The sequence below is a fragment of the Triturus cristatus genome, chromosome 8, assembly GCF_964204655.1.
Source record: "Triturus cristatus chromosome 8, aTriCri1.1, whole genome shotgun sequence".
Lineage (NCBI taxonomy): Eukaryota > Metazoa > Chordata > Amphibia > Caudata > Salamandridae > Triturus > Triturus cristatus.
The window spans coordinates 456,709,548-456,734,451 of NC_140591.1; the positions used below are offsets into that span (position 1 = coordinate 456,709,548).

Genomic DNA, 24,904 nt, shown 5'->3' on the forward strand with positions numbered 1-24,904 from the left:
ACCCAGAACGGAAACCCCAAATGCATCCTCACCCCAACAGAACCTAACCTGCACCGCGACATAACCACATAGAATAGATGCATGCCCGCCCACCCCATCCCCACTCCCAAATACCACATCCCTAGTCAGACCACAAGTTAGGCGCCTATTGGGTTACACTTCACAGGGACTTACTCCTATATGGGGGATAACGAACTGCATCCCCACACGCGCAAGATCCAGCTATTTCACCCGCTCCTGCCTCCATGTAACCTTGCTACAAAAATGCCATGAGTGTAATTCAGAAACCATTAAGAATAACCACTGTGATACAAATGTAAAATGGAAATGTAAAGTGGAAAACCCAATAAAATGGTTAAAAAAAAGTGTAGGATGTAGTGCTGTACAGTGCATGTGTATTCTATGCATGCACTGGATATATGTGTGCCTGTGAATGGTACAATATGTGGAAGATTCTAGATTCCATTTTGGGAGACCCAGGGTTAGCTGGAGGAACATGAGGAGGTAGAATCCACCTATGTGTATTTGTGGATTGCTGCATTCCTGTGAGCTGTGCAACACACTGGAGAAGGGGGAGCCAGCCTCTTTAGTACACTTCAGAGGGTGCTCTTTGACTCCGATAAAAGTCTCCGGGAAGGAGCTTGGGCACACCTCAGGAAGGAGATGGGGCTGATAAGTGAATCTTAAAGAGTATGGCTGAGGCCCTGGGGTATACTTTTGATACACATAACACTGTGGCTGACTTCCAGGTGTGAACCTAAAGTTACACCCATGCCCTATTTGAAGGAGCTCCTGCTGTGCCAGACGGCTTTCTGGAGGAAGGGCAGAGCAGAGGAGAGGAGAGGAAAAGGAAGCCGGCCCCATCATAAACTTCAAAGACTGACTCCAAGTCAGATTTGATGTCTGGAAATGGACTATAAAAAGGGGAGCTCGAGTCCCCCAAATTATCAACTATCAAACAGCCAGTCGGTCTGTGCAAGGAGAAGAAGCTCTACAAGACTTCTGCCTGAGACCAGGACCTGCTATTCTCCCAGCTGGATGAGCAGACATCATCCAGGGAATCCAGAACTATCAGCCCCATGAGCCTGTAGCACCAGTGCCTGCCTGCTTGCCAAGACCCATGTGCCCTGTGAGGAAGAGGAGTGCACTGGAGGGAGCGAGGTCCAATGGGGTATCTTGTCAATTGAATCCCTATAGCGAGGTGTGAGAAAATGGCTGTTGCACCGATTGGGTCATTGCCGGTGTGCATGAAAAAAATCAGCGACCTCTGTATTCCAGAGGAATGCTGCAGTGAAGTGAGCCATGACTATTGCTGCCCCAATCAGGTCATCTTCCATGGGCAGGTTTTAAGCCAGCGACATCGTATGCCAGGTGGGGCTGACATGAAATGTGCTGCCATTCCATAGCCAGCGTGCAGAGCTAAGTCAGTGACCCCATAGGCCAGGTGGGGCCACCGTGAAGATTGCTGCTGTGCCAATCGGGCCATAGCCAGTGTAGAAAGTGTAGTCGGTGACCCTGTATGCTGGGGATGTAAGGGGTTCACCGTGACAAGGCAAGGATTGTGGTCTAGTCAAGACTGTTGTCATGAGATGAAGCTGCCATAGTGATCCGAGTGGGCCCTTAGCCCCATTTAGGACCAGCAGCACCACAAAAGCACCCTGCCACCAACCTATAGGGAGAATCCCAAGAAACTTAGCGGCATAGAGGGAACCCCACCCCCGGCCGCTCTCTTCAGCTGTCGCGTGTGAGGTACTCAAGGACACTGACCGCTCACCTCCCCTACCCCCCCCCCCCACCCCCTCTCTTGGTCCACTTGTGGGGAACTTACCTGAGAGAGTCGCTGTAGCATCAGTGCACAAGTAGGAGGTGCCCTCAGAGACTCTGGTCCCTCGGATCATGCTGGTGCGGGAAAGACTGATTTAAGTGCCAGATGGCCCTTGTGGATCTGATTTACAAGCCAGATGGATCTAATTTACGGGCCATGTGGCACTGCGAGATCTGATTTATGTGCCAGATAGCCCTGGTAGGGGATCTTGTCTGCTTTATAACGCTTTGGCTCTGGAACACTTTTTTTTTTTTCAAATTCTTTTTTATTTTGTCAAATATAAATCAGAGGTTTTCCGTCCGTTGGTTATACATAACAGTCAGCAGTAGTACACAATTCCAACACTTCGCTGCGGGAAAGCACAATACATCAAATTCACACCCCATAGTACCTCTCGAACATCCTCCACCCTCCTTAGCGGTTCTCATCAAAGCTCTCATCCGCTTGTTCTTGTAGTGGATCGCAGATGTTACCACTATATTTGTTCCATCCCCCCCCATAGCTTGTTCCATTTTTTAGGGCAGCCACGGTTGGCAAACATTGTCCTCTCTGCCATGGCCATGTCCATATCGTTACACCATGCGCTAAGCGACGGCACCTCCTAAGCCCCCCATTTCTGCGCTATGTTGCGCTTAGCCATCATAACCCCAAATGTCGCCCAGTCTTGAGCCAACTGTGTTAAGTCATTCGGTTCCAAACATTTAGCAGACAACTCCTAGGCTCTGGCAAGAGGGACACTCACGCTACCTGCGAAAGCGTCCTCATCACTTTCACCCAGTAGACCATAATCTTCGGGCATTGCCATATGGTATGATAAAAGGCGCCCTCCTCCCCACATCGCCTAAGGCAGTATGGGTGCGAGGCTCTACCCATCTTAAACATTATGCATCTGGTATAGTAGGTTCGATGCAAGATTTTGAGCTGCACCAATTTGAGTCTCGAGGGTATACCCACTTCCCTCGGGGAGGACAGCGCCTCCTGCCACGCTGTGTCATCCAGATCACCCACATCGCGGATCCATTGGTCCCTGAGTGGCGTTGTGGGGTCCGGTAGGTTGTTAACTAACTTGCGGTAAGTAAATGACGTAGCCCGCTTATGCATTGGCTCTGGAACACTTTTGACATTTAATTAAGAGTGGAAGTGGGACTCCTGAGACTCGGACTAGTAGGGAGCTTAACCTGAATGTTGCCGATAATGAATGGGGAATAACCACTAGCGAACCGGGAGTGGGACTCAGGGAACCGCCTTTTTAGCCATGCTGTACAGTATTGACGATGTTGTGCATCATGGGTAAAGATCATTGGTAAAGTCAAGTGGTTCCAAAGGTGAGGTCGGTTGGTTGGGCCATTGCTTGTTTAATCCTTGTTTTTCATAGATCGCTGCTATGTTGCCTATAGTGAATGGGGAGTAACTGCTAGAGAGCCGGTAGTGGGACTTAGGTAACCACCTATAAAACACCAAAGCCCTGACCTCATTGGACTGTGTATTCTTTGTGAATGTCATATTTTACTTTGTGTTCATTTCTAAATACTCCTTTTTAAAAAAATATATTTTGCGTCATTCGGGGAACATATGTTTTTGCTCTTTTTTTTTTTGCTTCTGAGTTATCACTCCAACACGAATTGGTCACAATAAAGAGGTTACGTCATTTAGTAGGTGCATTGCATGCATCACGCGTTTTATTTTTATTTATCCATGCTGTACAGTATTGGTGATGTTGGGCATCATGTCTAAAGATCATTGACAAAGCCAGTTGGTCCCAAAAGTGCAGTCTGTTGGTTGGGCCAGTGCTTGTTTAATCCTTATTTCTCCCAGATCGCTGGTACAATTGCAGCAGTCAGTTGTTTAATTTCTGTGGATGGGGTCAAAAAAGCTATCACTTGTAGGAACCCACGGTTGCATTTTCGTTAATACTTTGAGATATATTTTTATTCTCGTGTATTTATTTCTTTCTAGCTACCTTTCGCCCCTAAGGTCACCCAGGAGAAACGTACCAACATCTCGTACGATTCCCACCCTGCCTGCTCCTGAGAGTAACAATGTTCCGGCACCACAGCCTCAACCAACACAACGGTCAACTTCGTTGTCTCTATTTTACAAGAAAGGTACGTAAAATGTGAACCCAACTCCTATCAATTGGGATAGCTGCAGAATGAGCATACAGCTTCTTTCCAATAGAATAATTAATACAGTAAAAGGGGCAAGGGCTATAAAAACAGAAGGAGGAGGTCTTATAAGTTTTGTTTTTCCTTGTATCCTTTTTCATGCGATAATTGTGGCTTGTTTATTAACTAAGGGCAACGCATAGGCACTGATGTCCGAAGAGGCATTGACTTGTTAAAACAAGCATTTGCAATGCAATAGGTCTCGCATTTACCAGAGTTTGAGCTATTGGCATTGTAAATGCTAACAGCTTAACTCTCGCAAATGTGAGACCTATAGCATTTCAAGTATTTTTTTTGTTGTGAAAGCCCCAATGCCACACTGTCACGTGCATGAAGGCCGTGCCCCTTTCTTTAAAAAAGCAGTGTCTAACATAAGGTGCGTGGCCGCTATTAAAGTGAAACCGCGGCATGGTGGCTTTTACAAAAAAAGCATCCGTTCGTCAAACAAATTTTTTTTTGTTGCAAAAGCCCCCATGCCGAGGTTACACTTTACTAGCGGCCACGCACCTTTCCTTAGACAGGGCTCTTCTTAAGAATGGGGCGCGGCCTTCATGCACGTGAAAGTGCGGCATGGGGGCTTTCACAATAAAAAAATATTTACAATGCTAATAGCTCAAACTCTGTAAATGTGAGACCTATGGCGTTGCAAACAAGCGCCCAACATTGTCCCGGCTGCTTTGAAAGTAAAAGCGCGCATGGCGCGCTGAATGTAAGGAAAGCATGTCGGGACTGATGTAGGACAACCCCATTAAAGAAAATAGTGCTTAAAAACATACCGTGTCACAACAGAAGAACAAGCATTTACAATGCAATGGTCTCGGCATTGTTAAAGTTAGAGCTATTGGCATTGCTCATGACATTATTTTTGTTTATGTTTTTGTTTTTAAAACATTTAAAGAAACGGCATTGTTATTTTCAATGTCAATAGCTTAATCACTCTCAAACGCGAGACCTATTTCATTTGCACCCACACACAGAGCCACACACACAAAGCCACCCACACACACAGAGCCACCCACAGAGCCACCTACAGGACTTTTGCATACTTATGGTGACACTCAACAATGTTAAGGGTTCCACCATCATCCAGAGGACTGTCCCAGCGAGCACACGGTTAGCAGTCAGTCATTTAAGTATGGAAATAGAGGAACTTCCAACCTCCAAAGATTGGCAACAACCACTGCCATCACTCTTGTGAACACTCAACAGGTGAAGGTAAGGCCCAAGGACAGCAAGGCATACTGAAAGTGTTTCTGGCTCACAATATAGAGAAAGCTTCTAAGGAGACTTTATTTAAAAACCTTGAGAGGCTACGATGTGCTTTGCATTGCTTATGAAATGTACTGCACAACTTTCAGCTCAACAATGTGGGTAAAGCAAGAAGGGTACTATGATAGATGCATTGCTGGATATTGTCTGTCGGTATTTGCACTACTTTGCAAGTTGCATGTCTTTCAAAGGCCTTTAGTGCTAAGAACACAGTTTTCAGTAAGAGTGTAACAGCTTCTTCCTGTATCCTACACCCTCTGATTAATAGAAATTCTCCAAATGTGCACGCCCTCCCTAGAGTGATACACCTGTTGCAATGGTCACTGTGGAGACTGGGTGTTTGAAATTTCTGCTATTAATCATGTGCCGTACTATTAACTATTCCAGGTCTCGCAACCTTGTTTGCGACGACCACTAGGAATATCACAGTTACACGACACTTTCGACCTCTTATTTAGGAGTGATTCCTTTATGGATCTTGCAGATTATGTTGTGAAAGTGTAATTCTTCAGTTAATACTGCACTAGTATTTGCTCCTTGAAAAAGAACCGCGGCTAGCAGGCATCTGCCAGACCAACAACAAGAGAATCTGTTGGTTTCCTTGAAGGAGAAGAGCGCATTTTCAGCTTTTCTTTACATTCGGACCATCAAACTACCCGTCTTCCTCTGTTCAGCCTTGCACAGTTGACTATTAAATTATTCATTGCTCTGGCGAGAGTGGATTATGCCGCTGCGCTGTTTTAGGAATACAATCGTAAATTGGGGGGAAACGAAGACCAGGATGCATAGGTTATACAGGGTGTGATTGCATATGGGAATGCCAGAATTCATCTTTTTATAAAATGTACTTCACATACTAATGTGTGGTCTGGAAGTGTTCCATATATATTATGTCCGTTACTATCAATGAATATCCTATGACGCAGAACGTTACCAGTGGACAGACTATGGTGCAAGATATAACAAAATGTTGTACAAATTATGATACGCGTAGAAATGATTTGCGTAACCGCTAAGAAAAATCATAAACAAGGGAAGAAAAATCTTAAACTGTTAAGAAAAAAACACAGGTAGTAGAAACCGCGATCCATCCGAAAGGTCAAGACAGGCTAAAGCCGTTCGAGTTGCGAAAGCTCTGCACTCCAGTGGCACCAAAAACACTGCTCATCGTGCTCCACGGGGGAAACAAGTTGGCTCGTGTGTTTAGAGTGGAACCGGAAGTGTCACATTGAAGGAAATGTTCAAAATCGCTGCGATCTGGGAAGAAGAAAGGATTATGCGCCGTTCAAATTTTCAGGGCTGTGGGTTAGTTCAATCAAGAAGCCACCAGGGTGCGCTGCAGGATTTCCTTCTACGTTTTCAGGCGTTAAAGCCAAAAGATGAGCATGAGTAGAGAAGCATGCGTGCTTCTCTGGGCACCTAGCATTTCGCGATTCTTGCAACTTGCAGGTGTAAACCAGAAGAATATTTAGAGGACGAACGGATCAAAATTGACTGAAGTAAAAAGCTTTGCGCGTGACTCGATGAAATGTTGTCATACTTACTGTGTCACTTTTGGATAGATGGACTCGCACGCTTAACAGATCATAAGTAAACCTTTGGTTTACAGAGTATTCATGCCTACGCCTGACTGATGAGGAAGTGCATTAGTTGTAGCATAAAGACAATCCCAACTAATGTAAAAGTAATTCAAGCAGGGTGGGGAGAATGCTTCATTGGCATAAGGAGGTTTCGGTGACGACTGAAGCAAATGTATGGTGCACGACAGACTCGTTAACGTAGCAGACGTTTCGAACTAGCAATTCGAATACAACAAAGCTGACATTTGACTTCTCTAGAAACCTTGCGTCAGGAAACGCCGAGATCAGCCTTGCAGCAAGGAAGAGGCGACCCCACGTCCCGCTCCGTTCCAACCGCGCACAAAATGGCCGAACCTTCTGATAGTAAAAAAAAAAAAAAAGACGCCCACCACGCGTAAAAAGGGCAGGGAGTACAAAAAGAGAAAGACTCGAAAATACACTCCCCCGAATCCGAAAAAGACGGGGCTTGTTTGGAGAGACAAAGCTCTTCCCCAATGGCTGACCAGCATTTAAGAGGCCAGCCAATGGAGAAGAGGGGCGGGTTTAAGACCCTCTTCTGAAAAACATTAAATCTCGGAGCCTTCGCAGCCGAGACCTAAAAATGGGCGTGTCACCATGGGAGGGTTCAAATGAAGACAAGGCTGTACTAAGGAGGAACTAACAAGGCGATTAAGGAATTAGAAGCCAGCATTTCTAAAGGACAACGACACAAGCTAATGTAAAATGTGGGCGGAGAGTGGGCGGGGCATCAAATCCCTAACTCAATACAGCATGGCTGGCAGAGCAGTGCATGCGCTGGCCAGGCTCGACATAAAACCGAAAAGAAACAAACATATTTCTCCTTGTTATGCCTGCTCTGGGGAGGCGTAAGGTTTTGGCAATGCCCCAGATTTGCATGATTTTGTGAATCTGGGGCAGCGTCAAAATCCATGAGTGTTGCATGGGAAAGCCAACCGCAACGCCCATGGACTGCCTCCTTGACGCATAGTAAGGTGACACGACCGGCGCTACTTTGTCTTACTCAATGGTCCAGATTCACAAAGGTTTAGCATGAGGTTAGCATAACTTTTAAACTGCTAACCCAACCCTAAACCTATTTGGGGATTAACGAACCAACGCTAATTAGTATTAGTGCTGGATTGTATGGGAAAGTGATGCAAAACAGTGCAAATCACTGCTTTGCATTACTTTGCGAGAAACAGAGAGACTGTGGGAGCAAAAGGTGTGAAAGGAGAGAACGAAGGTCTGCAGCCCTCTGAAGCCCCCCCCAAACCCCACTCCTTCCGCAGATCTTAGTAATATTTGAGTTGTTATTCATTTATCTCATACAGGTAACAAGCAGTAACAAAGCCTGTAAGACTGGCTTGTTTTAGGGATATGTGTTATTGGTGTGTGAGATACGTGGGTGCAATAACAGAAAACTCACAAAGTGACCAGATGCAGGCCATGCTGCACGCGCCGTGAAGCACCGGAGTTTAGTTTAAAAGTTGTATGCCACACCCCTAATCACATTGGCCAAGCCTCTTTTCTCATCTCCCTTAAAGCACTGCCCTCGAGGTCGAGCCCCACCTCACACAATGAGGCCCGAAGGAGCGCTTCAACAGTTTCTTCAAATAAAGAGAAGTATTTCAGTGCATCCAGAGCTTTCGACTGACACATTTGACTGACTCTCATGGACCTGCTCTTCATTAGACACCCTTCTTTAGAGTTCCTCAGTGTCCAATCTCCATGAAACACTCCAGCGTTAGAATGTCACAAGGGACTGATCTTCATTAGACTGGCACCCCTGAATTAGACTAGAGAGACTCGGTGTCTATTTCCCATTAAACACTTGTGCATTAAAAGCTCTTTAAGTGTCTCCTCTCCATTACAGAGCCACCCCGGTGTCTCTCTAATCCAGACGGGACACTTAAGACATTTAATGCACAGGTGTTTAATAGTAAATAGACGGCGAGTGTGTCTAATGCAGGTGTCTGTCACGAGAGATGAGACCCTTGCAGCACTCCAACGAAGGAGTGTTTAATGGAGACTAAACAATGACATACTCTGAGTGTCTACTCCCCATTAGACACCCATGCATTGCGGTGTCTCAGCTGTCTTGTCTCCATTAGACATCCATGCACTGGGGTGTCTCAGATCTCGTGCCTCCATTAGACACCCATGCACTGGGGTGTCTCATCTGTCTTGTCTCCATTAGACACCCATGCACTGGGGTGTCTCAGCTGTCTTGTCTCCATTAGACACCCCTTCATCTGGCTCTCAGATGCAGGAACCCCAGAATTAGAGTGTGCCAAGTGTCTGCTAGTCATGAGACAGAGACTGCTATAGTAGAGACCCTCAACTGTCTCCATTACACCCCTGCATAAGGTTATGTAGTGACTCCTCTCGACTAAACAGACACCCCAGAAGCACAGTGTCTCACATGGCTCCTCTCGACTAAACAGACACCCCAGAAGTTTCTACGGTGTGTCATAGACTTCCACCAGACGAATGTCTATAACACCTTTCAGAGGTTTGACTTGAGTTGGATTCACCTGTATAGTTATAAAGAATCCCTTTGAACTTTTATTATACACTTTTCTCAAGTAACCAATGTCACAATACTATATCAGATCTATCACACGCTAGAACAATTCCACTCAAGATATGAGAGACCTTATATTCAATAAGATTTATTAATGTATCAGTAGTAAGATTCACAACAATAAATCATCACATAAAAAATACATCATGAAGACACACACATGAATAACATGGTACCATACACGGGCTTAAAAACATATTCAAAAATACATAATTAATACAATTAATATCTCATACAAAAACAACAAAAGGACACCATGCGGAAGGAAAATATACAGAGGCACTCAAGTTGTGCCTTGACAGTGTTAATTTGCACCTTATGTGGACCAGATTTAGCAGAGAACTGTTGTCCCTGATTTCTATAATTCTTGTCCCATATCAAATTAAACCAAACTCTCTGCGTCAACGCGTTTCGGTGGAATAAAAGGATAAAACCATCTTCTTCTGGTCTGACAATGATATTCCTTCCTTAGTCAATATCAATTAGTGTACCTTCGCTCATGGCGTGGTATTTTAAATGGCGGCAAAACCGTACGTAGTGAAGTCAGCCGAGTCCTCACCCATGCAGGGCTCCGCACCATATGTCTTTAGCTTGATGGTCTGGTAAATTGGAGATAGGGTGCTGCTTGTATTGGAAGTGGGTGTACCTGTCCCTGTTCGAGGTTGATGTGTGGGGCATGTCTGCTGTTATGGATCCAGTAAAGCACAAACTGCACTTATGCCACCAGGTAATACACTTCAAAATGCGGTGCCGCAAACCCTCCCCTGTTATATAGGATTCTTATTATGTGGCAACTGAGCCTGGGTTGTTTGCCTGCCCATGCCAGCCTGATCACGAGCGAGTGTAATTTTGTTTTTTAAAAAAACGCCTAATTTTTTGGGATTGGAATGTTTTGGAACAGTTAGAGAAGTTTTAGCAACACCACCATCTTCTTCAGGAATATGCCCACCATTGACAGCGCTAAAGTGATCCAGCGATCAACCTTTGTAAAAACGACAAGTAGTTTCCATAATTCTCCCAGAGTATAGTCGAGATATCTGTGTGATAGTGTATGCCTAGGTAGCGGACAGGCCCTGTTTGCCATTGTAGCGTGTAGTATACATGAGGGAATGTTGAGTCCTGTCCAGTGTACCATAATGGAGTTCAACCAGTTTATCTGCAGCCCAGCTTAGTGGCCATACTGCATAACTTCATCAATGATGGGCTTAAGTTTACTTAAGGGTCTCTGACCACCAACATGGCATCAGGGTACATCGATAGCAGTGTATAGCAAAGTCCCATATTGATCCCACGCCCACAGTGAAATTCCCCAGCAAGAGCAAATAAAATAGGGGACAGCCCTGTCTCGTCCCCCTGCTAACCTGAAACGCAGGAATCACCGCACCATTAACTCTTATTCTGGTCAAAGGGTCTGTATAACTGAGCTTTAACCCATTTTACAAACTTTCTGCCAAGCTCCATTATGTCCAAGACTTTCAGCAGAAAAGTCCATTCACCGGTGTCAAAGCCCTTAGCGGCATCTAAAACGGTGGCTGCTACCTGTAGCTCAAGGTGTAACCGATGCATGAGGGCAAATAATGTTCGAAGGTTGTCCACAGTGGAGCGACGTGGGATGAACCCAGACTGACCTGGCCGAATCAATCGAGGCATCAAGGGGAGTATCCTGTTTGCTAGTATCTTGGCTAGGATCTTACTGTCTACATTGGGTGTAAGACTCATCTGAGTTCAAAAATAATGAATAGACTGTAGTATAAGAAATAACCTTTGTTTCAAGGCTAAGCCTTCTTACATAGTGTGCCGTCGCTCCTTCCTGTTATATGATCTGCCGCATGCCAGGAGGAAAGGCCTGTACCCGTTCTACTCTTTAGAAAGAGCACCCTTGCGAGGAAGCAGTCCATGGGTCCTCAATCCTCACCCATCAAGTTGAAAAGTAGCAGCAGCAGGTGCAGTGGGATTACAAATTGCCTCTGGACCTCGATGCCACTGCACTGGCTGCACCACTAGTAGTTGTGCCCCTGGTCTAGTTATGCATCCTCTTGTTCTCCAGTATGGCAGAGTTGTGAAAAAATGTGTATCGGGCATTATTGCAAACATGTCTTAAGCTCATGGGTAGATTACATTGCTATTAGGCCGAGTAGATATTTTGATTCACTAGACAGGTGGATCTGGTAACATTTTAAAGAATTTCGAGGCCTGCATTTGCTTGCCTGGTCCCTATCTGTTGGGCAGCACACAATAGATAGATTAATTGGATTTCAGAATGAACCACTTGCCCCACATAAGGCTGGGCTCTTAATAATAATGTTTCACTGTATTTGAATTTGGAAAGAGTAGTAACATCAGGATGTCATGCTGCTTCCTACCTGTTATATTTACCTGAGAGACTTCCTCATGCCACATATGGATAAGGCAGCTATGAATCGTTGCCCTCTACCTGTGCTTTTAAGTGACCTGCCCTCCTGCAAATTAATTTACATAACCAAGAATACAAAGCAGGCCTGCCATGCTCATTCGAGATGGGACAGCTAACCTTTTCCTCACCTCTGGATGGTGGCAAATACGGTCTTTATTCTTTCCCAGACATTATATTATTTACAAGAGGAAAGCCAGAATGGGGCGCGACCGGTCGCGGCGCCATCACCACTCCTCGTCGAAGTCTTTGTCTTCGGGTAAGTCAAGCACAAAAAGAAGGCTAAGAAGCAGCGCCGCTCTTCGCGTTCTCCCCGTCCGTCGGCCGACGGGATGCGGGTGGTCGTTGCCCGGTTCCGCCTGCGGTGCCTGCTGGGTTGACCCTGAGCCTCCCTTCCTTTCCGGGAGCCGGGGCGACCCCTGCCCAACTTCGTAGCTTTTAAGAAGCTCTTCATTCCGTTTTTGGGCAGCCCGATTCTGTCGGCATGCCTTCAGGCCCTGCTGACTTGCCTGGGGTTCTAGGCCTTTGATGCCGGCGGCTTCGGCCCGGCGCTGCAAGGATCCAGGCCTGGATCTGGATCGGTACCGATCGACCTTGTGACATCTACTCCGGCACCGGTTGTGTCCCCAGCTGACATCGACCCGACCTCCCCCTCAATGTGGACACGGAGCAGGACCGACGTCGTCCGACGTCGGGACCGATGCCGACCGGTACTTTTGTACCCTGTTCTCCCCTGGTGGCTACCAGAGGAGGGTGAGGAGGACTGGGAGGGGTCTGGCAGACCAGTTGGAAGAACCGGACTGGAGACAGGAGTTGGGTGAGACCAGTGGTCTGGACACTTCCCCCAGACCGTGGCAAGCTTTCTCCCCCTACCATGGCTACGGAGGAGGGTGCGTCATATGCAGTGGTGTTGTGTAGGGCTGCTGAAGCCTTACACCTCGAGCTTCCTACAGTGGCGGTTAGGGCTAACATCCTGACTGAGGTGCTTCAATCGGCAACAGCCTCTTCGGAGCCCCTGCTGCCGTTCAGTGAGGCCCTTACAGACATCCTTTTGGGAACATGGTCCAAGCCCAACACAGGGGCTCCTGTGGACAGGATGATTGCCCAACACCACCGTCCCCATTTTCCTCTCCCAACACTTCACCCCTGAGAACTCCGTGGTTCAAGCTTTCCCTACTGCACTACCGGATAGGGAATCCAAGAAGCTGGACCACCTTGGGAAGAAAATGTTTTCTTCCTCCAGCTTAGGACTGCGGTCGGTGAACACTGCATGTCTCTTGAGCCATTACTCCCTCTCTGCGTGAGATTCGGTCGCGCAAGTGCTGCCACAATGTGCGGAGGAGGCCCGGGCTGTACTCTACCGTGCAGTGGCCGAAGGGAGAGACGCAGCAAAGTCCACCATTTGATGTGGGCTGGACACCACCGACTCGCTAGGCAGGACGATTTACATGTCAGTAGCCCATAGATGCTACGCCTGGCTGAGGTCCACTGGCTGTTTGGGCGATGTCCAAGCTACTCTTTAGGACATGCCATTTGATGGCCGTTGCCTGTTCGGAGACCAAGCAGACAACACGCTCGAGTGCTTTAAGGACTCTAGGGCTACGGCCAGATCCTTGGTTCTCGCTTCCACCTCTTGCCCCGCGCAGTCTGCTTTTTGCCCCTTTCGTGGCTACGGAATGGGTGCCTCACCACGTTCCACCCAGAGCCACAGGGCTGCGCAAGCTGTCCAGGCTCTGCGGGGACCCACCGTCATGGGTCTGGGAGCCAGCGGGCGGGCCAATCCACCAGCGCCCCCTCTGCAGCAGCCTCCAAGCCTTCCTAGTCCGACCTTTCAGGGCCTCCAGTCGCCAGTGTGTGGCAGGATTCGCCATCACCTCCCTCACTGGAGCAACATTACATCGGACAGGTGGGTTTTGCAGATAGTCCAAAGGGGCTACTCCCTCCCCTTCGAGACTACCCCTCCATCCATGCCACCTCAATTCCATTGCTGTCGTAGGACTACCTGGCCCTTCTCCAACAGGAAGTTACGACTCTCTTGGCCAAGGGAGCCATTGAGCAAGTTCCTGCCCCAAAAGTAGGTTGTGGTTGTTATTCCCACTACTTTCTGGTGCCCAAGAAGGACAAAGGCCTGCTTCCTATCTTGGATCTCAGGAACGTCAACCGCTTCCTTCGAAAGGAGAAGTTCAAAATGTTGACATTAGCTCAGGTCCTGTCTGCCCTCGACCCTGGAAACTGGATGGTAGTGTTGGACTTGCAGGACGCTTATTTTCACATCTCCGTCCTGCCAGCCCACAGGCGTTACCTACGGTTCACGGTAGGCCACGAGCACTTTCAGTTTACTGTGCTCCCATTTGGCCTTACCAGTGCCCCTCTGTGTTCACGAAAGTGATGACGGTGGTCACAGCTCATTTGCGCAGATCATGGGTTCCCGTCTTCCCCCACCTCAACGACTGGCTGTTGAAGGCGGACTCACCCCAGGCAGTCGTCTCCCACCTCTAGACTATGGCCTACCTCTTGCATTCTCTGGGGTTCACCATCAACATGCCGAAGTCACACCTGATCCCCTCTCAGAAGCTCCTTTTCATCGGAGCAGTTCTGGACACAGCTCCGTTTCGAGTTTATCCTCCCGAGCAGCGAGTCCGGGATATTCGGGCTATCATTCCAATCTTTCAGCCTCAATCCTGTGTTTCGGTCAGAATGACCCTGTGACTACTGGGCCTCTTGCATCCTGCTGGTGGACTATGCCAGGTGGCATATGCAGGCTCTGCAGAGGGACCTGAAGTTCCAGGGGACATAGCATCAGGAGAATCTTTCCGATTGCAACCCGATCTCAGAGGGCACTGCACACCAGTTGCAGTGGTGGCTAACGAACCAGGATTGGGTCAGCTGCAGATCCCTCTCCGTTCTCCAACCAGAGTTCACAGTGGTGACAGATGCATCACTTCTGAGGTGGGGTGACCACATGAGCGAGGCAGATATCAGAGACGTCTGGTCTCCAACGGAGTCCGGGCTCCACATCAACATGCTGGAGCTCCGGGCAATCCGTCTTGAACTGAAGGCATTCTTTCCTTGTGTCAAAGGAAGAGTGGTGCAGGTGTTCACAGACAACACCACCGCCATGTGGTACTGCAACAAACAGGGCGGGTGGGGTTGGTTGACCCTATTTCAGGAGGCACTTCGTCTCTGGCAGTGGCTGGAACATCAGGGCATGTCCCTGGTGGTTCAACACCTGGCAGGTTCTCTGAACGCCAGGGTGGATGAACTCAGCCGCAGGTGCATGATGGATCACGAATGGCGTCTTCACTCGGAGGTGGTGCAAAGTCTCTTTTAGCGGTGGGAAGAGCCTTGGTTAGATCTATTCGCTACCGAAGAGAACTCAGCAGATCTGCGCGTTGGAATTTCCAAGGCTGCACTGGCTCGGAGACGCTTTTCGTCGCAAGCGGAGTTGCGGTCTTCTATACGCCTTTCCACCTATACCACTTCTACCCAGTGTGCTGAAGATGATCAAGCGCGACCAGGCCCCAAGTGATTTTTATGGCTCCGGACTGGGCGCGAAGAGTCTGGTATCCTGAGCTCTTGCACATGACCATCGATCCGCCAATGAGATTGCCCCTTCGGAAGGATCTTCTGTCGCAGCAGCATGGGACGGTCCTCTAACGAACCTGTCCAGCCTCCACCTCCTGCCGTGGAGATTGAGCGGCTCAGTTGACAGCTATTGACCTTCCTCCCGAAGACTGTAATGTTTTCTTGGCAGCCAGTTGTCCCTCCACCAAAACGGTATACGCCTGTAGATGGAAGAAGTTTGTGGCATGGTGCACAGCAAAGGCTGTGCATCCCCTTTCTGCTTCCCTCTCAGAGGTTCTCCTCTTCATTCTTTCTTTGGCCCAGCAGGGCTCTGCTCTGGGCACTCTAAAAGGCTATATTTAGGCCTTTCTTTGGCTTCTTGACCAGCCTTCTCTTTTCAAGTCCCCTATTGTAAATTGCTTCCTTAAGGGCATTACTCACTTGTTTCCTCCAATTTCCTACGTAGTGCCTCAGTTGGACTTGAACCTGGTTCTGACCTATCTTATGTTTGCTCCTGTCGAGCTGCTAAATAACTGTCCTCAGATTCCTGACACTTAAAACTGCCTTTCTGGTCGCCATCACATCTGCCGCAGTGTGAGTGAGCTTCAGGCCCTTTCTTCAAAACCTCCTTTCCTGGCTGTTCATCCGGACAAAGTTGTCCTTCGTAATAGACCTTCGTTCCTTCCCAAAGTGGTTACCTCTTTCCACATAGGACAGACCATCACTTTGCCCACCTTCTTCCCGCTCCCGCATCCTTCTAAAGAGGAAGAGAGGCTCCACCGTCTGGATCCAAAACGTGCGCTTTCCTTCTATCTGGATTGCACAAAGCAATAACGGGTGCATGACCAGCTCTTTGTTGGCCATGTTGGCACCAAGAAAGGTCGGGCCGTGCAAAAGCAAACCATCGCCTGATGGCTTGTTCTTTGCTTCAAAATCTGCTATTCCTTAGTGAAAAAGGAACCTCCAGTGGGGCTGCGGGCCCATTCCACCAGGGCTACGGGAGCCACTACTGCATTGGGACGTGGAGTCCCCCCTTCATGACATCTGCTAGGCAGCTATGTGGGCTCCTTTGCACACGTTTATTAAACACTACTGCCTGGACAGCCAAGTCCGGAGAGACGGCTTCTTTGGCCGTTCTGTTCTCCAGGACTTCCTGGTGTGAACTTGGTTCGCAAACCAACCTCCGGGGTTGGTATTGCTGGGGTATCTATGCTAAGGTGAGGAATCCATAACTAATTGTCTCTTTCAGATGAACAAGTTACTTACCTTCGGTAACGATATATCTGTAAGAGACATAGATTAGCTAGGGGTTCCTCACCGCCCCACCCATCCTCCTGTTCTGCAAACTGACTTCTATGGTAGGGGAGTTCCCTTCAGGGCCCTAGTTGGACAGTGTCTTGCATGGCTCTGCGCTTCTTGCGTGGAATGTTGTGTAAAGAACTGACGTCAGCATGCAGGGGCGGCATCTAAGATAACGCACCGTCATTCCGGCGACCACAACGCTAATGTCAAACGCGGAGTCGACCGACACCACCTACTGACTCGCAGGGGTACTGCTGAAGAAACGTTCTCCGGATCCAGTCTGATGCCTTGGGGTAATTCTAAGGTGAGGAATCCATAACTAATATATGTCTCTTACAGATATATTGTTACTGAAGGTAAGTAACTTATTCTTTACCCAGGTACCACCAAAGCTTCTGACAGACCTGCTTTCTCCGCAGGAAGTGACACTCATTTTCTGCTTGCATTTCAACATATTGGTACCAAGACTGTTTATAGTGACATCCCTGGAAAAGTCTGAAGTTAGATAGAGCATTATGCTTTTTGGATGCAGGAACTAGTATTTGAAGCAAAGAAACTGCTGTTACTGGCCTGTGGATGAGATTTGTGTGTTTCTATGGATCTGTAACGCATTGAAGGCATCATCATCTACAGCTAGCTGAAAGATTTAACAAGAGGAACTTGTGGTATCTCCTGCATTTGGTTCTAGAGTAGAACCACTTGCAGAGCAATGGAATTAGGAATGTTCATGCATAGTTCCGTATTTGTTAGGGTTGTGTCATCCGGGGTCAGTTTCTGGAAACTGGCGATGGATGAGGTGTTCTATTAATAAACCTCTTATGTTATCTAACTTTGTGTGAAGAGCATTACTATCAAATATTACACTGGTGACGAGGATAGGACAGTGGATTCTTACCCTTAAAAGAAGTAAAAGTCAATGCGGCATGGTTGAGGTGAGCTATTTAGGGCCCCTCATTTCGGGGGGAGGTGTGAAGCCCATGCAAGATTTGGTTGATACCATTGACAATTTGGAAACGCCACAGTCTAAAGAGGAATTTAGTTCATTTTTCAGAATGGTGGAATATGATGGGAGGTACATAAGGAATTTAGCAGGGAAGTCTGGAAGTTTGTTAAATAAAAGGCAAAGAGTTTGACTAGAGTGAACAATGTGGGTTAGAATTCAGAGCAATTAAACAGGATTTGTAAGAGGCACCCTGCTTGCAGGCGTTTACTCCAGGTGAAGAAACGTACATTCTTACGGAGTACAGTTCAAAGGGTTTGGGAGCCGTGTAGACATAAAAAAAATCAAAGGTCAGGAGAAAATAAGACATGTGTCTCCAAAACATTGAGTGATCGAGAGAGAAACAGTGTAAATATATTGGGCCCATAGGAAATGTAGGAATTTCATTTTTGGGGGCAAGGTTTGTAGTTTTGTCGGATCATAAGCTATTCGATAAAAAGGGGTTGGATTGCATTTCGGCAAGGATCCGAAGGTGGATTGTAGCTAGTATAATTTTGGGGTGGAATATTTGCCAGGTATACAAAACGTATGTGCAGATTGCCTCTCAAGACAGATGAATGAGGAGCATACTGGTGACAAACAGGAGGAGGTCCAAGATTTGGAAGATGATGTGTGTGAGGTCATACAAAATGGCGGTGAATTACATTCGGAGCAGTAAGTGAAAAAGGGTGGAAACGCGAAGTACAAAATGATGACCAGTTGAAGGAAGTGAAAAGTGGCCCTTAATCATGGAAGGTTCAGAGGTCTGGAGAGTGTGATGAATTTGATCAAGGATGATCACTTCACAAAACGGTAGTAGTGGTTCCCCAACAGGAAAATACCGCACATCAAAAAGAATAGTATATGTAATCTCCAATCAATACTGTGTAAATAAATCTCATTCAGTTCGAGGTGCTGTGGGTCCAGCCACTTTACTACCAAAAGATGCTAATTGCAGACTAGAAAACTAATATGCTCCAAACAATAAACTTATTAGAACCTTCTTTCCAGCACTCTCTTCAATAAACCAATAGACCATTCAGTCATCCATGTAATAGCTGCTTGAATGTAATATTCCAAAATGTGCCCAATTCAAGACCAAAGTTAGTCTTCTCTCTTCTCGAGACAGAAATAAAAGTCCAAAATGTTCATTAATTACACCGTTGTTTCATTATTAGTCCAACGAACATCAGCCGACATGTGTTTCCTCTTTACATACAAGACTTTTTCAAGGCTAGAAAAATAATATGATATACAATGTCTGGACATGTACAATATAATTACTAGGATAAAACAATTAATTTATTTTTGCTTGTTTTAACTATTTTCTAAAGAAACAGCCCAATGAATAGTAGTGGGAAAAGGCTATATTAAATAAAAGATGATATAAAGAATCCCGTGAATTTAGTAATCGTTAAAAAGAAGAAGCCAAAATGAAATGTGTATGTGAAAAACCGAACCCAAAATCATCGGTGCAACACAAGATTTCACCACAAAGAAATGTGCTTATAGAGTTATAGCAAACCCCAGAAGAATCCATAGTGTACTTGGAAAAAGAAGGAAAGGGTTGTGGAGAGACCATACTAATATGTGAAATCTTATAAACCCACCAGTTCATCAGTCTCATGTCTAGGCATCCCTGGCCTTAATGGACAGCTTTCCCAACATCAATTCCACATCTCGATAGTCAGTAAAAGTTCTAGAATAAATCTGTAAAGGGGGAACAGCAATGCATGAGGAGCCCTGTCCAAAAAGAAAACAGAACACTCCCAATGGTCACACCCAGAGAGACCCTACTCGGGTGACCAGAAGTCAAACATCCTTTTGCTCCATACATATATAGGCTAGCCTCTGTATCTCACTCTGTGAAAAACAAACTGTCAATCAATCAATCAATCAATCATAGGCATTTGTATAGCGCACTGCTCACCCGGAGGGTCTCAAGGCGCTGGGGGGGGGGGGGGAACGCTACTATTCGAACAGCCAGGTCTTGAGTTGCTTCCTGAAGGCGAGATGGTCTTGCGTTGTCCGGAGGTGGATGGGGAAGGAGTTCCATGTCTTGGCTGCCAGGTAGGAGAAGGATCTTCCTCCGGCGGTGGCTCTGCGGATGCGGGGGACGGTGGCGAGAGCGAGGCTGGCGGAGCGGAGCTGGCGGGTGGGCTTGTGGAAGGTCAGGCGGCTGTTGAGGAACTTGGGGCCCAGGTCTTGGAGGGCCTTGTGTGCGTGGGTGAGGAGTCTGAACGTGATTCTTTTGTTGACGGGGAGCCAGTGCAGGTCTCTCAGGTGTCCGGAGATGTGGCTGTGTCGGGGGATGTCCAGGATGAGTCGTGCTGAGGCGTTCTGGATCCGTTGGAGTTTCTTCTGGAGTTTGGCGGCGGTGCCGGCGTAGAGGGCGTTCCCGTAGTCCAGCCGACAGGTGACGAGGGCTTGGGTGACCGTCTTCCTGGTCTCGGTGGGGATCCACCGGAAGATCTTTAGAAGCATGCGCAGGGTGTTGAAGCATGAAGACGAGACGGCGTTGACTTGTCTGGTCATCGAGAGGGAGGAGTCCAGGATGAAGCCTAGGTTGCGTGCGTGGTCCGTTGGCTTGGGGGTGGCTCCCAGGGCGGGGGGCCACCAGGAGTCGTCCCAGGCGGAGGGTGATGATCCCAGGAAGAGGACCTCCGTCTTGTCTGAGTTCAGTTTCAGGCGGCTGTTCTTCATCCATTCGGCGACGTCTTTCATCCCTTCGTGTAGGCTGGCTCTGGCGGCGTCCGGGTCGCTGATGAGGGAGAGGATCAGCTGGGTGTCGTCGGCGTAGGTGATGATCTTGAGGTTGTGTTGACGTGCGATGGTTGCGAGGGGGCTCATGTAGATGTTGAAGAGGGTGGGGCTGAGCGATGACCCTTGTGGAACGCCGCAGATGACTTCGGTGGCCGCTGACCGGAACGGGGGAGGCGGACTCTCTGGGTTCTTCCGGCGAGGAATGAGGTGATCCACTCCAGGGCCTTCTCCTGGATGCCGGTGTTGTTCAGGCGCTGTACCAGGGTGCAGTGGCAGACAGTGTTGAACGCTGCGGAGAGGTCCAGGAGGATGAGGGCTGCAGTTTCCCCGTTGTCCATTAGGGATCTGATGTCGTCTGTGGCTGCAATGAGGGCGGTCTCCGTGCTGTGGTTGGCTCGGAAGCCGGATTGCGAGTGGTCGAGGGATCCGTTGGTCTCGAGGAAGGCGGCTAGCTGTCTGTTGACGGTCTTCTCGATGACTTTGGCAGGAAACGGGAGGAGCGAGATGGGGCGGTAGTTCTTGAGGTCGGAGGGGTCTGCAGTTGGTTTCTTCAGCAGGGCACTGATCTCGGCGTGTTTCCAGCACTCCGGGAAGGTGGCGGTGTTGAAGGAGGCATTGATGATGTCGCGGAGGTGGGGTGCGATGATGTGGTCGGCCGTGTTGAAGATGTGGTGTGGGCAGGGGTCCGTAGGGGATCCGGAGTGGATGGTGTTCATTGTGCGTGTTGTGTCTTCGGTGCTGACTGGGGTCCAGGTGCGGAGGGTGGCGGTGCGGGGCATCGGTTCGGTGGTGGGGTTCGTGGTTGGTGGTCCGAAGCTGTTGTGAATGTTGACGATCTTGTCGTGGAAGAAGGCTGCGAGGGAGTCGCAGAGGTCTTGCGAGGGAGTGATGTCATTGTTTCCGGCGTCGGGGTTGGAGAGCTCTTTGACGATGCTGAAGAGTTCCTTGCTGTTGTGGGTGTTGTTGTCCAGTCGTTCCTTGAAGGCTGTCTTCTTTGTGGCGCGGATCAGTTGGTGGTGTTTGCGGGTGGCGTGTTTGAGGGCCGTCATGTTGTCTGTGGTCTGGTTGGTGCGCCAGGTGTTCTCCAGGGAGCGGCAGTTCTTCTTGGAGGTGATGAGCTCGTCGGTGAACCAGGAGGCTTTCTTGCTGCCGCGTCTGCTGGGGGGGTTCTTCTTCAGTGGTGCGAGGGCGTCTGCGCAGTTGGTGATCCACTGTGTGAGGTTGTTGGCGGCTTTGTTGGGGTCCGTTGAGCTGGTGGGGGGGTTCTGGCTGAGGAAGGTGGTGAGCTGGTCGCCGGTGATCTTGTTCCAGCTCCTGCGGGGGACTTGTTGAGGGTGGTGGTGGGTCGTCGTTTTACTGAAGCTGAAGTGGACGCAGCTGTGGTCAGTCCACTGGAGATTGGTGGAGTGGCTGAAGGTGACGTATTTGCTGGATGAGAAGACTGGGTCAAGCGTGTGGCCGGCGTAGTGGGTGGGGGTGGTTACCAGTTGCTTGAGTCCGAGGTTGGCCAGGTTGTCCAGCAGAGCAGTGGTGTTGCGGTCCTTGTTGTCCTCCAGGTGGAAGTTGAGGTCCCCTAGGAGGATGTAGTCGGTGGAATTGATGGCGCGCGGGCTGACGAAGTCTGTGATGTCTTCGCTGAACTGTGTGCGTGGTCCCGGTGGTCTGTAGACGAGGGTGCCTCTGAGCGTGGTCTTGGGGTCGGTGTGTATCTGGAAGTGGAGGTGTTCGGCGGAGGTGAAGGTGTCATCGGAGTTGGTCGTGATGCGGATGGTGTTCTTGTGGATGATGGCGATGCCTCCTCCAGTCTGGTTGACGCGGTCCTTCCTGGTGATTTTGTAGCCTTCCGGGACGGCGATGGCGACGTCGGGCGCTGAGGAGGCGTTCATCCAGGTTTCCGTCAACGGAGCGGGTGTTGAGCAGGATGCACATCAGGTGTTTGTTGCTGGGGCTCGGTTTAGCAGGAGCGGTGTTGGGTCGGAGACTGGTGAAGCGGCAGGTCAGGCCGGTGAAGGGTTCGTGGGTGCGTCTCGGGGTGGCTTGGTAGCAGGCGGTGTTTCGGCCGGCGTTGAGTGCGTGGAGGGTTTTGGCGTCGTAGATGTGCAGGGTGTGCTGGCGAGGGCGAGGACCAGAGGGTCTGGCGCTGGGCGCGGTCCAGGCGCGGACGGGCGCAGACAGGCTTACCTTTGGCACACCTTCGTCGCTCCCGCTGCACGCGTCCGCTGCGCGGTCGCTCTGGGGGCGTCATAAGTAAGGAGCCGGGAGGGAGGAGCAGCTGGGTGGCGGGAGCGGGGCGGCGAATGGAATCACAGGGGGGCGGGGCCGCAGGGAGGCAGCGGCGGGAAATTCCAAGAAGCAGCGGGCAGCGGGAAATTCCCAGGAGCAGCGGGCAGCGAGCGAAGGAATCTGCAGGCAGGAGGCGGCAAAGGCAGGCAGGAGCGGCAGCAGTGAGTGGGGCGACCAAGCCCTGTGGAGGGCTGAGCGGTCACTGTCACAAACTGTTTAAGGAATATATCGTTATACCAGGACCAAAAAGATTTCGCTGAGGCCATAGTATATTAAAATCCTTTCATGGGCCCACCCATGGCCCCTCACATCTAATACAACCTAGGGCAATTTATAGGTCTTGCCGTGGTTTCAAAAAACATTTAAAAATTGTTTTTCGATGTATATTCCTAAAATGTATTTAGATCAGTCTCATAATTAAAGTTTTTCTGTAAACAATTTACAAAATATGCAGTGTTCAATCCTTAAAACGTGGTGTTTATGTTCATACATCAGTGGTTCATGTCTCACGATGCAGCACAACGTGGAGTCCTTAATAAGCTCCTTACTCTACAAAGAAAAATAAATATAACCCGTGCTCTATATCATACGACCAAAATTTAAAAAGACCCACAGTTGAAGGTTTATGGAAACCAATAAATCTGAATTGCAGCTTACCAATAAGACGCTGGCCACCGTGACACGACGAGACTCTGTACTTTCGGTGCTGTGTGTGCACGTCCCTCCCGGTTAGTGTTTGTTTGAAAACCAGCCTCGATCATGTGACTTCCATATCCGGAGAACGCACTCTACCAGAGCGTATGCAAAAGCATCCTCAATGGTGGCGCCATTTTGACGGGGTCAGCGAATTACGATTTAGGCATCAGTCACTCTTCCCCTCTGTTTATTAGAGGGTCTGCCCAAAACATTTCTCTTGAAAGTATAATTGCAAATATAATAAAAAATCGGCGAGGTAATATGAACTATAAATCATAATCAATATTCGCGGCATTAAAAAAAATACCATTCCCCGTTATAGTTTAACCTGTTGCCTACAATCTTACTATTACTATGACGGTCCTGTCAGTTCCAAAGTGCCGAATATAAAGGTAACTATCATAGTTACAGTGAGGGGAAATCAGAAATGAATTTCTAAATGAATGATGTTCTGAGCCAGTGCTAGAAACATCCTTGTGTGTTATACATCAATTTAGGAATGCTGGTTCTCGTGAAGATGGTAGCAAGACTCACCAGATCATTAAAGATGAGTAATAAAATACGAAGGAGAAGGGGGGCGGTTAGCATGCATAAGAAGAAATGTAAAGAAAGTGGAAGGTATGATAGAAAAAGATACATGGCATCTGGTACAGTATTGGATCTTAATAAAAAATCCTATACAAAGAGAATCTATATCTTATATATCAAACACATTGCCTGCTCCCCAGTTATTTCATGGCCTGCATAAGTCTAAAGGAAAATAGTATACACATATGATCCAAAAGAACAGATGATTCATAACCTATTGAGGAAATGTCGTGCCCCCCCAATTAATTTTACCCTCAGACAAAAAGTAGTATTAATCATTAGGTTTTCATTACCCTCCCCAGGTACACTAGGACAAACCCTAAAGAGACGCATATCATTCTCTATAGCCACTGAGTAACAGTTCACCCCTAAAACATATGTATGTTGCTTTAGTCACGAAGGAAAACATGCAGTTCTCTGTCAACGTGGAGTCCTAGGTCTACAGATCTGAGTTTAATCAGTCATTTTCTTTCAAGTTTCCTCAGTGCTAGAACTCTATCTCCACCTTACCCACCGTCTTCCACCACTGCAATACCATGAAAACTAAGTTTGATAATTTCCAAGGCTAGATGCATCATGTTAAAGTGAACAGCTAATGGATAGTTTGTCTTAACATTTCTAATCGCTCTTAGGTGCTCTTGGATTCGTTCCTTGAGTGGCCTAATTGTGCTGCCCACATAAGTTAAACCACAGTGACAAACAATACAATACTCTACAAACTTAGTTCTGCAATTAATTAATTGATTAATGTTGTAGACCTGTCAAGTGTTGTAAATAAAACTCAATGTTTTGTTGACAGCATATTGACAAACGCTGCACATAGTACATTTGTAAAAACCCTTTGGTTTATTGGGTAGCCACGTTATCGATTCCCCTATCTTTTTAGGAGGAAGATA

At 48.1% G+C, this 24,904-nt stretch overlaps 1 protein-coding gene across 1 annotated transcript in view; it reads left to right on the forward strand.

The window, feature by feature from the left end:
• RB1 (RB transcriptional corepressor 1) overlaps nt 1–24,904 on the forward strand; it is a 1,278,597-nt gene that overhangs the window by 964,789 nt on the left and 288,904 nt on the right. The window contains exon 19 of the mRNA XM_085621884.1: nt 3,782–3,930. Within this exon, the coding sequence (XP_085478010.1) occupies nt 3,782–3,930 (149 nt within the window). The remainder of the gene's footprint in view (nt 1–3,781; nt 3,931–24,904) is intronic.